Source organism: Mauremys reevesii, linkage group 7, assembly GCF_016161935.1.
Source record: "Mauremys reevesii isolate NIE-2019 linkage group 7, ASM1616193v1, whole genome shotgun sequence".
In the NCBI taxonomy this organism is placed as follows: domain Eukaryota; kingdom Metazoa; phylum Chordata; order Testudines; family Geoemydidae; genus Mauremys; species Mauremys reevesii.
The window spans coordinates 28,650,096-28,663,216 of NC_052629.1; the positions used below are offsets into that span (position 1 = coordinate 28,650,096).

Sequence of the window (13,121 nt, forward strand, 5' to 3'; positions counted from 1 at the left end):
AATTGTTGTTATGGTAATGTTATAGTAATCGTTATTATAGTAATGTTATAGGTTGTAATTTCCTGTATATAGTTATGAGGCTGAAAATGTGTCCTCATGGCTTAAAACAAGCCCAGGCAAAAACTCTCCAAGAGCAGAGGGGCAGTTCACACCTCACCACGGCATGTATGGAACAAACCCAGCCCAGCCTCACAGGAACAAAGGACACTGGCCTAGGCAACAACAAAGGATCTGTTGGACTCTCAAGTGGGGGCTTGTCTACACTGGCAAGTTTTGTCGCCAAAACCTGCCTTTTGGCGACAAAACAGCAAGAGTGTACACGCTACAGTGGGACTTCTGTCACGAAAAATGCCCAGTTTGAGTGACAAAAAACCTCCACCCCTATGACAGACTTTTGTCTTTTCCCCTCCCTTTATTGTCGACAAAGAGCCAATGTAGACATTGCTGATTGTTTTGTCCACAGAACTAGCTTCTGCCAGTATCCCACAATGCCTGCCCTGATTGCTCTGCTCAGTGTTTTGATCTCTGCTGCCCTGCAGGCATGTGCCCCACCCCTTTCAAAGCTCCGAGAAGTATCTGTGTGTGGGTCTGTTAGGGAAACAAACAAAGAGCAAATCATTGGACTGCTCCTGTTCTGCCCGGCACTAGGAACACAGCAGCAGGCAGACTGCTCCTGCAGGGGGAGGGGGACAGGCTGCTGTGCTGCTTTGCCATTCCTTAGCACAGAGAGCTCACAGAGCTACTCATGTTGCTGCTCTCAGCAGCTGAGGCAGCTGTGGGAGAACTCGGAGAAAATCCCAAGATGCACAGCAATCAGCTCTTTCTTTCCACAACACTGCATTCTGGGATACGTACCCACGGTGCATTGCTCACCCTGTCGATGATGGTGTCCCCAATGTGGACATGATCAGTCGACAGAGGGAGCAAGTGTGAACACCCTTTAGCAATTTTTGTTTTGTTGACCTTTGGGTATCAACATAAGTTTTGTCAACAAAACTTGGTAGTGTAGACAAGCTCTGCGTCACCCCCTTCCTTTGGTCAGTTTGGGACTGCGATGAGGTAATGCTCACCTGACTCTGAAGGGGGTGGAGATGAAGAGGGAAGAAAGAACCTGATAAAAGGGAGAGACGTTTGCCCTGCTCGTCCTCTCCCACCTCCATATAAAGACATCACCACCAAGCGACTGAAGGGCTGATCAAATAGCCAGCCTGTTGTGAAAAGCATCTAAGTTTGTAGGGGCACTGAAAGTGTTAAGATCAGCTTAGAATCCACTTTGCTTTTATTTCATTTGACCAAATCCGACTTCTTGTTCTTTGATTTATAATCACTTAAAATCCATCTTTGTAGTTGATAAATTTGTTTGTTTATTCTACCTGAAGCAGTGTGTTTGGTTTGAAGTGTGTCAGAGGCTCCACTTGGGGTAACAAGCCTGGTACACAAGCCTGTTAGTTAAATTGACTAACTCATATAAGCTTGCAGCATCCAGCGGGCATAACTGGACACTGCAAGATGGAGGTTCCTAGGTTTGTGTCTGGGGCCGGAGATATTGGCTAGTGTCATTTGGTTGCACAATCCAAAAAGCAGTTTATATGCCAGAGGCTGTGCGTGAACAGCCCAGGAGTGGCGGTTCTCACAGCAGACTGGCTCCCAGAGTCGAGGATTGGCGTGACCTAGCAGATCACCAATCCAGCTAACACCAGGGGAACGTCTGTCTGTCTATGTAATCTAATCTAATCTAATCATCTATCTATGGTAATTGTTTAGCTTTCAAAAGCAAATAATCCTGCCTATCTATACCTAGATAGTGACATTGTTGGCAATCTCTTTGCCATGGAATAACATGTTCTATGATAATTTCTCAGCACATTTTTCAGAAATTATATCTAAAATAGGTGGCCACCTCTACTCCACTCGTACAATCATAGCAAGTTACAGTCAGAACAGCAAACATTTTATGGAAAGCTACCAAACTAATCTTCTTGTTTCCAAGTGCTATAAATATAGAAAATAATATGGTGTCCATGTATGTAACAGCAGTTTGGGGCAACACTTAAGAGGATGGCAAAAATGGCTCCTTGGGTGTGCAGCTCAGGACAATGCCAAAGGGCACAAAGACTAAGCCTAGAAAGGGAAAGCCTCATTAACAATTAACCTGAAATTCTCTGACAATTTCAGTGGGATTATTTAGAGCGATCTGAGGCACAAGGACACTATGTAACTTCCTGAGGTCACACCGGAAGTCTTGGGCAGAGCTGGGGATTGAACCCACATCTTTTGACTTTTCCACAAGCATATCTTGTGCCAGTGAAATTTGTGTGCACAGCATGGAAACCTATGTGTGTAGGGTACATCAAGCTATCCAGGAAAACCTGGTTTCAATTTTAAAGCTTTTCTGTCTGGCTGTTCCAGCTATTAGACTGTTCAAAACAAAGTCTCAGGATATTTTTTATAATGGGGGGGGGAGTTCTGCTTCTTGTGTTCTAAACTGGGTCAGCCATTTTTACTCAAAAAATCTGGAAAGGTGAATGTTTTTAAAAAATTAGCAACAACTAAAACAACTAAACAAGGGTTTAGAATGGAAATATTATGAAACCTTAACTGTAGTGGAAGCTGCAGCTCCTGCTATAATTAGCCATTAGTGCTAGCCTAAATAGAGTGTTGGAGGTGGCAGCACTTGTGGCCGAGGGGAATTTACTGTACTTCATAGCTTCATTTTGAGCACACACAGATAAACCAGCCCCTGAAGACAACTCACTGGCTTATGAGACAACTCACTGGCTTATGACAGAATCCAGACAATCCAGACTGACAAGGCAGGACCTAAGGGCAGCAAAGCCACCATATTTCCTCCCCACCTTACAATGAGGTTTTAGTGTTTTGGCTCCAAGCCTACAACATCCTGAGTAAACTGCTGATCAGAAAAATGCTGATAAAACTTTTTTTTTGGAATTTGCCAGTTCATTAAGATCAAACCATTTTGTGAGAATGGTTGGATTTTTACAAACTTCCAGTGGACCCCAGGTTTCAAAACCTGCCTGCCAGTCAGGTTTCCATCATAAACCTGCCTGGTTTCCTTCCAGCTTGCTTGACCAGCTTCTTGGCAGTCCACTGAGCTGGGAGTCTCAGAACACAGGAGCCAGTGTTTCCAGGCTCACAGTTCCACTTCAGCCCACCATGCAGGCTGAGGGGAAACCAGGAGCCTGGAATCCCCCACCAGGTTGGCTGCTTTGGAGCTGGGGGCTCTGGAAGACCCTTAAAGACCTGGCCACAGGGGCCTGAAATTGACATTCTTGTCAGTTTCATTGTGGTCCTCACTAACAGCAGCCCTGTTACTGACCAGACTTCTGTTAACATGACAACAGGGTCTGGTCAGTTTCACTTTGCTGTTCAGTGGTGAGCAGTCATGAAACTGACAAGAATCATGTCAACATACCTTTAGTCTGCAGCTGCTAGGGCTTCCAGGGTTCCCAACTCCATTGCAGCTCACCGGGTGGGAAGTCAGGGATCCTGATTAATACATTTCCCTTCAGAAGTACCACATTTTAGTGCTTCCAAAATGAAATACTGTGATATATCAATTCAGCAAAAAACTTCAAAATTTCAGCTTTTTATTCCAATCAAGACAGGAAATATATTCAAATTTTCAAACATTTTCCTGGGACAGAAAAACAGTTTCTCAGCCAGCTCTAAACTGTTTGCTTGTATGTTTGTTTTTTTCCCCTGCCAGATAGAAAGTACTTTCCACAAGTGTGAAGTCATGTGAAAATCTTCTGCAAAATAAACCTTCAGCAGAACTGGCACCATGCTCCAAATTTTCTGGGGTTTGATGTGACAATTTCACCCCATTCTAATCAATACTGAGTGAAGTTGAGTCTTATTGTGGAACACTATTGCCTGAGGTGCTGAAGAATATCATGGAATGCTCAGAGCCTAATAAACTCTAGAATCCCTTCCTTTTCCAAATCAAGGGACAAAATTTCCCTGACAACCCCATCCCCACAAATGAAAAGAATCTATAAAGTGCCATGTGCATGTTTGTTACACTACAAATCATTAAAACTGTGTTCTTGCAGTAGCAAATATACCTGATTGACAAAAATCTAGGGGTAGAAAACGTGCTATTCTTCTGAGCTGTGCTGCTGTTAAAACTTTCCCATCAACATTAATTACCACTTTGCATAATGAAACATAAAACAGGTCTGCTCTCTAGGTCTTGTAAAGTCTGTGCTCTTCCATTGACAGCACTCAGCAAATGTGAACCCACTAATCAGCCCTGTATGACTTCAGACCTAGATTGACCTATGGAAGTTATAGTATGCATATGTACCCATTTTTGATAGTATGAACCAGAACATGGAAAGTGCAAAAACAGCACTTGAGAGGGAAGTTGCACCAATGATAATATTTTCCCATGTTTTCCAGGCCTATGTCTTAATGGCCATATTAGCTTTTATTAAGCTTTTATTGCTGCACAGCATAGCATGGATATGCTTTAGTAGGGAAAGTATCTTAAACATTCCTGAGTTCTGTCTAATTGTTTCCTGAGTGGAACAGAAACATAAGGACAGTCAATAGTAACTTCACTACAAACAAAACCTAAAGCTTGTCACTGTCCTTAGCTCTACTATATATACATTCAAGATTTTATACAAATCAGATTTAATATGTATGGATGTTTCATATTTTCTGTATTAGGCATTTTATTGAAATGGGGTTGTCTCAGCCAGTCCTAGTGGGTGGGAGTTGACTTCAGAGTTACTGACCAATAACTGATGCCATAGGAGAATCTTTAGGTCCTGATGTAGAGGCAGTAGCCAAGAAAAGCAGGCATGGCGAGAGACGTGCCCTTCAGCAATTTCTGGCTGCCAGAGAAGACCTTTATGGGCTGCTGGAGCCCGTGTAGCTTAGAACAATGCTCAGACTGCTCTGTGTTACTACTTTGGACTTGACTGGTGCTTGGTGGATTAGCAATCAGGGAACAGCAAAGCTACCTGAACAATGCCAGTTGCCAAATGGCCAGGCATGAAGATCTTGCCCCATTTATATTATCTGTGTTAGGAGGAACTGAGCACAATCTTGGATTCTATTTAACATATTTACTACTACTAATAGGTGCTCTATTCTCCTTGCATTTACACTGCTATAAATCTGGATTAACTCCACTGATGTTGGTAGCTACACTATTGTAAAATTGGTATACGGGAAAGGAGCATCAGGCTTTTTGTACATTTATATGATGTTTTTTCTTCTATCATTATTGTATTCATAATAAAGGTGCAAGCAAAACCACTGAACTATTACAGAAATTATTTTTTTCTTCTTTGATCAGTTTACCTTCTCATGTGTTTATTATCACATTTCATATGTGTGCATATATATATAATATACAATGTATACAAAATGCATATTTTGTACTGAGGATTCCCTTTAAAGTATCTTAGCAAAATTCCAGTTTCTCAATGTGTTTTGACAGATTTCCCTTAATATTGCTCTGGAGGCCTTTATGATCAAGCCATCTAGCTTCATAGGAATGACTTGCACTGCCTTCCAGAAAATATCTGAAAATTCAGACAGGTCACTGATCCATGATGTGGGGAGCTGGGAAGCAGATTATCACCCAGACCAACATTTGAATTTTAAGTGCAACGATGGGAGTCTCAGTGGTTCTTTCATGAATTTTTCTACCAAAGTAAGTGGTATAAACAGTTGTGTACAACTGACTCTCTCTCTCTATATATATATTTCATTTGTATCTTGTATTCAAAGCAGATTTCTACTTTACCACTGCAGGACTCAAACTGATTACAAGATTAAAAGCTCATATATTTATTTAATATAAATTGATTAATAAGAAAAGTAATTGTAACTTGTTACTGGTCTTAAATATTTAACTTCAAGTGTGATTATAATGCATATTTTACTTCCAATACCAGTGTACTGTGTTTACAGATATTGCATAAGTGTTCCATGCTTGATGTAAAAATTCAACATATAAACAGGAATGAGTATATATTTTGCTATTACAATCTATTGGCTTGATCCAACAAACTTCTACACATGTGAGCAATCCCATTGAAGTCAATGGGAAATACTTAGTTTAGTCAGGATCTCTCAGATGAGTTAAGCTTGCATGGATAGTGACATTTTCAGAAAAATTGTCTTTACTTCCACTAAATTGTTTTACGGTTCTTATCTCGAAAACTTGATAGAAAAGAAGAGCATTACCTTGGAGTTTTGGAACAGCCTAAGGAAAACAATAATAAATAAGCCTCTTAATAGAATGCAGTATTATTATCAAATAATGAAGTGGAACAATTAAATTTTTATCTAGCGAGAAATGGAAATTTTGCATTTGGTTGAGCGTGTTATTAAATTTAAGTGAACTAGGGCTGAATTTTAGTTATCCTCCAACAGGATCTCATTTTAATAGGCTTATTCCTTGAAATGCTGAGTACTCCAAAATGATACTGTTCTGGATACTACTACAAGCTTACTGAACTCTGAAAGTACTTTGATTGCAGTTATTTTCCTAGTTCTGTCTTTTGAACCTCTGTGTAACTTAGGTAATGGCAATGATGTGCTGGAGGGAGCTCTTGGGAGAATTTTGTAAAAATTCTGTCACCAAATTGAAGGAAGGATTGGGTAGCTTTCCTCCCTTCGATAGTTTAGCAGCATCCAGGGAGGGATGAACACCATCTATACCTAGGATGACTTACAAAGATGCTTCTGAAGAGCAACTTTTTAGTCTTTGGAATCCACAAGGTAGAATGTAATCCTTGACATTAGATTAAAAAGGAAAAAAAAAAAGAAAGATCCCTAGGGACTAATATTTCTGCGCCTTCCTACAAAACAATCAATATAGATATATACACACACTTCAAACAACACAAGCTGAACACTGTGCGCTCGCTCTCTCTCTCTCTCTCTCTCTCTCTCTCTATAGCACAGTTATAGCATATATATATAATGTGCTATAACTCAAGCAGAAGTTGTGAGCTTGATTCAGATTTTACTGGTAAGGGTCTTTGGCCAATCTTATGCAGAAGGTCAGACAAGACAATTATAATGGTTCCTTCTGGCCCTAAAATACATAAATCTATGAATGTACTTTGTATATTTTTCAGGAACAAAGTATAAACATTTCCAGTAAATGCAGTTCATAGAAGTGTGTTTGCCAAGTGATGTCTCCTGCTTTGGTTATGATAAAGCATTTTGGTTTAAATAGGAAAACGAATAGATTCCCCAGCCCCTCATCCTTCATGTCTGTAACACACACATGCCAGGCATGCAATATCTATCACAGGCTAAGGCAGAACATTTTGGTTGAAGCCCCTTTTTATAGAAAGTTGGCAGTGCATCACTGCGTAAAGGGTCATTATAATCTTTTCTTACATATTTTGCCATGTTTATAGAAAGCAGCCAAGTCAAAATTTCCATCCAAATTTGTGTTTTCATATCTAGTTTCAGTGGATAAAAATATATTTGAAACTGCAGGTGCAATAGAGTATTTCATAATGCTCTTTAGAACCCCATTGTTCTATAATTATAACCAAATGTAAGGTTTTATCAGGAATGTACTGCTAAATTTGATACCAAACTAAGGCTTGCAAAGGAGACTGTTAAGTTATTTTTCATAACTTTATACTTCATTTTTCTTTTCACTTTATTTATAATAACTCCTTGAAAATGAAACCATTTCCTTACACACATTTCTCCCTTCCAACACATGTGAAAAGTATTTTTCACATGAGTGCTGAGCTGCTGGAATCTATCATTCCTTTTGAGAAGAAAAGAGCACTGAAGCATTTGTTTTACAAAAATGGCAGAGACACTGTAAACAGATATAAAAATAATAAAGTAGGTTAAATTTTTGCCCTATTAAATTTGACAGTGTCCCTTTAACCCAGTGGTTCTCAAACTTTTGTACTGGTGACCCCTTTCACATAGCAAGCCTCTGAGTGTGACCCCCCCTTATCAATTAAAAACACTTTTTTATATATTTAACACTATTATAAGGCAAAGCGGGGTTTAGGATGGAGGCTGACAGCTCGTGGCCCCCCCATGTAATAACCTTGCGACCCCCGGAGGGGTCCCGACCCCCAGTTTGGGAACCCCTGCTTTAACCTATGCATCGGTAAGCTTAAAGATTATAGCTGGGCATGAGGCAAGCATTTCTTTACTGAATGTTTGTGCTAGATGGACCTTTGGTCTGACCCAGTATGACCGTTCTTATGTTCTTCTTATACTGAGAACAGAAGCGACCTCTGTATAGTAGGTAAGGTTAAATTATGCTTTCCATTCTAACCCATTTCTAAAAAATTATTATGACTGAAAACTTTCACCTTTCCGGTGGAAATTTTCCAGGCTTTGTGACTGTTCAAAGGTGAATTGGTTTACAAAGATTTAATAAACCTGTTTTTTGAATACAAGGGAGTGGAGGAGATAATGTTTTCCTTTTATTATTATCAAAAACAAATTCTAGCAATATTAAAAAATCAAATCAAAACAGATCTAATGATACATATAAAATGGTTGAGTCTTAAAACTTGGCATAGAAATAGCCCTCATTGAGGAGAAAGTGCCTGTAAGTGTTCTAGTGTGCATTGGTTTGATATGACCAAGTTATGAGCCTTTGAAAAGTGCAAATTGATCATGTGCAATACATTCTATAGCAGTTATGCTAAATTTGTAAATTGTATCACTAAGTAGGGTTTGAATCATCATAACTAACTTAACTATATAGTGAAGAGCATACTAAAATGCATACAGTATGAGGCACAGGGACTGGCCCTGGGGCGAAGGTACTCGGCCCCCACCAGGCTGCTATGTGACAATGTGATCCTTCAGTGCGATGTTTCAAACACACTTGTGTAATTTTAGTAGTATTGAGTTATTTCAGTAAAGTATATGAGTGCTTAAGTGTTTAAAGGCACAGGTGTAGAATAAGAAAGATTTGGATAGTCAAACACATGAACGATTCTAAACGGCATCAAGTTTCCAAAGGAAAAAGGACATTATTCTATACAAGGTTTCATTATTCTTTAAAAAATTAACCTTTTTTCTTTTATTTTTTCTCTAATCTCTCCTACATATTTTGGTTTGACATCTCAAGAGGTTATTTCAGTATCACATTCTTCCTGTTCTTTTATTGTTTTATTTATACCTTACGCATTTGTAACTTAATGCAGCAGTAAGTCATCTGTGATTTTACAGAACATTGAACAGAAATTAAATCTATTCAATAATATCAGTAAACCAAAAGAAAATTCATCAGAGAAAATGAACGTTGAAAGCAAGTATTTTTTTAAATGCATAAATCTCTTCATAAAATTTACTAATAATACTATTTTAGGCAAAAGGATCTGTGTGGCCTCAGGGTCCCATGCATGGATGCTTTTTTATATGACTAAGGGCTGGGGGAAAGATGATGTGAAGCACACGGTTCAGACAGATGCATTCTTTAGGGGAGGACCTATTAAAGGGGATATTCTATATCCCAGTAAAGAGGAAAGTTGATAAAGTACTGGTAGGAAATGAAGAGAAACAGGCAAATGAAAGAGTCCCATTTAATTACATCACACAAAGACAGACAACAAAATATTGACAAATTATATAAGTGCTTGTATACAAATGCTAGAAATCTAAATACTAAGATGAATGAACTTAAGTGCCTGGTATTAAATATTGATGTAATAGGCATCACAGAAACTTGGCAGAATGATGGTAATTAATAGGACACAATAATACCAAGGAACAAAATATATAGGAATGAGTGAGTAGGTCATGCTAAAGAGAGCATGGCACTATATGTGAAAGAAAGCAGAGTCCAATATAATAAAAATCTTAAATGACTCAAACAGTTCCATGTAATTTCTGGGGATAGACATTCTATGCTTAAATAATGAATATAGCATCAGGAGTCCACTCCCAACCACCTGACAAGGATGGTGACCGTGATTGTGAAATGTTCTGGGAGATTAGAGAGGTTACAAAACCAGAAAATGCAATAATAATGGGGAATTATAGCTATCCCCATGTTGGCTGAGTACACCTCAGGATGGGATACGGAGATAAACTTTCTAAACACCATTAATGACTGTTCTTGAAGCAGCTAGTCCTGAAACCCACAAGGGGAGAGGCAATTCTTGATTTAGTCCAAAGTAATTCACAGAATCTGGTCCAAGAGGTAAATATAGCTGAACCACTCGGTAATAGCAACCGTAATGTAATTAAATTTAACATCCTTAAATAACAAAGAAACTCACCATAGTAGCATTTAACTTTAGAAAGGGGAACTATGAAAAAATGAGGAAGCTAATTAAACAGAAATTAAATGGAAGAGCCACAAAAGTGAAATGCCTGCAAGCTGTATAGAAACTATTTTAAAACATCATAACAGAGGCTCAAACTAAATTAATTCCCCAAATAAAAAAAATTGTAATAGGACAAAAATAATGCCACCATGGCTAAAGAACGGCGTAAAAGATACAATTAGGTGCAAAAATGCATCCTTTGACAATTGGAAGTCAAATCCTACTGCAGAAAACAGAAAAGGGCATAAACCCTGGAAAGTCAAGTGTAAAAGTGTAATTAGGCAATCCAAAAAAAAATTTGAAGAGCAGATAGCAAAAGACACAAAAACTAACAGCAAATTTTTTTTAAATACCTCAGGAGCCAGAAGCCTTCCAAACAGTCAGTGGGGCCACTGGGTGATTAAGATGCTAAAGGAGCACTCAAAGCCATTGCAGAGAAGCAAAATGAAATTCTTTGCATCAATCTTCACCTCAGAGGATGTGAGGGAGATTCATTTTTTTTAAGTGAAAAATCTGAAGAATTGTCTCAGATTGATGTGTCAATAGAGGAGGTTTTGGAACAAATTGATAAATTAAACAGTAATAAGTCACCAGGACCAGATGTTATTCCCAAGAGTTCTGAAGAAACTCAAATATGAAATTGCAGAACTACTAACTTTGCTATGTAAGCTATTACTTAAATCACCCTCCATAGCAGATGGGTGGAATATAGCTAATGTAACACCGATTTTTTAAAAAAGGCTCTAGCGGTGATCCCAGCAATTAAAGGTCAGTAAGTCTGACTTCGGTACCAGGCAAATTGGCTGAAATTATAGTAAAGAACAGAGTTGTCAGACACATAGATGAAGAGAATATGTTGGGAAGAGTCAACTCAGCTTTTGTAAAGGGAAATCATGCCTCACCAATCTACTAGAACTCTTTGAGGGAGTCAACAAGCATGTGAGAAAGGGTCATACAGTTGATACAGTGTACTTGGACTTTCATAGCTCTTAAGCAAAGGCTCTTAAGCAAACTAAGCAGTCATAGGATAAGAGGGAAGGCCCCTTCATGGATCAGTAACTGGTTAAAAGTTAAGGAACACAGGGTAGGAATAAATGGTCAGACTTCACGGTGAATAGAGATAAATTGCGGGGTCCCCCAAGGATCTGTACTGGGACCTGTGGTGTTCAACATCTTTATAAATGATCTGGGGAAGGGGGTGAACAGTGAGGTGGCAAAATTTGCAGATGGTACAAAATTACTCAAGATAGTTAGGTCCAGAGCAGACTGTGAAGGGTTACAAAGGGATCTCACAAAACTGGGTGACTGGGCAACAAAATGGCAGATGAAATTCAATGTTGATAAGTGCAAAGTAGTGCACATTAGAAAACATCATCCTAACTAAAGCAACAAGGAGTTGGGCGGCACCTTAAAGACTAACAGATTTATTTGGGTATAAGCTTTTTTGGGTAAAAAAACCTCACTTTAGGTGCCACCGGATTCCTTGTTGTTTTTGTGGATACAGACTAACATGGCTACCTCCTGATACTTGACATCATCCCAACTATACATATAAAATGATGGGGTCAAAATTAGCTATTACCAGTCAAGAAAGAGATTTTGGAGTCATTGTGGATAGTTCTCTGAAAACATCCACTCAATTTGCAGTGGCAAAAAAGCAAACAATGTTGGGAATCATTAAGAAAGGGATATATAATGAGACAGAAAAAATCATATTGCCTATATATAAATCCATGGTATTCTCACACCTTGAATACTGCATGCAGTTTTCATCACCCCATCTCAAAAAAAGATATATTAGAACTGAAAAAGGTACATGTAAGCATCCTTCATTCTCAATTTAATAAAATAAAATAGAATGAAACTAAGCCTGATTTAGCTTGAAACATTGTAAGCTGTCTTTTCTTCTCTTTTAGCTATACCAAATATAGTAAAGAAACAAGGTGGCTGAGGAAATATCTTTGAAGAAGAGCTCTATGAAAGCTTGTCTCTCTCTCCAACAGAGGTTGGTCCAGTAAAAGATATTACCTCACCCACCACGTCTCTCTCTAAGATTCTGGGACCTACATGGCTACAACACCACTAAACATAGTAAAGACAATTTTGTAGTGGTGACACATTTTCTTGATCTGTGTTTGTTAGGTGAGAATGTTTCCATGTCTCAAGCAGAACATTTTTTAAACTGTTTTGAAATTTATTCTCAGTCCTGGTCTACTGTGGGGGTAGCGGGCGGTGTCAATGTAAGATATGCAACTTCAGCTACGGGAATACCGTAGCTGAAGTTGACGTATCTTATTTTGACTTACCTCCCGTCCTCACAGTATGGGATTGATGGCCGTGGCTCCCCCATCGACTCCACTACCGCCGCTCGCTCTGGTGGAGTTCCGAAGTCGACGGGGAGCACGTTCGGGGATCAATATATTGCGATGAGACACGATATATCGATCCCCAATAAATCGATCGCTACCCACCGATACGGCGGGTAGTCTAGAGGTACCCTCAGACTGATCACATATGCTGTTTCTGTAAGAAGTTGATGCATTTCTTCTAATAGCAATCATACAAAGTAATGCTCAAACACACACTTTTCCCTTCCGTTTGTAAAATGGATACAGTGAGACAAATCCTGCAGACCTTAGTCCTTATTCAGGCAAAACCCGCACTGAAGTCAATAAGGTATTTACCTGAAAGAAGATTGTAAGTTTGATCTGATACATTTGTATCAGGCATTGGCAGAAAAAAGATTCCACTTCCATCTTATTGTTAATTTTTGTTATCATTATCATCATTATTATCAATTTTTATTGT

The 13,121-nt window shown here is 38.9% G+C and overlaps 1 protein-coding gene across 5 annotated transcripts in view; it reads left to right on the forward strand.

Moving 5' to 3' along the window:
• ADGRA1 (adhesion G protein-coupled receptor A1) overlaps positions 1-13,121 on the forward strand; it is a 463,966-nt gene that overhangs the window by 260,629 nt on the left and 190,216 nt on the right. For all 5 annotated transcript variants that reach the window (XM_039481827.1, XM_039481825.1, XM_039481824.1 and 2 more), the window contains one exon: positions 5,474-5,689. In XM_039481827.1, the coding sequence (XP_039337761.1) occupies positions 5,474-5,689 (216 nt within the window). The remainder of the gene's footprint in view (positions 1-5,473; positions 5,690-13,121) is intronic.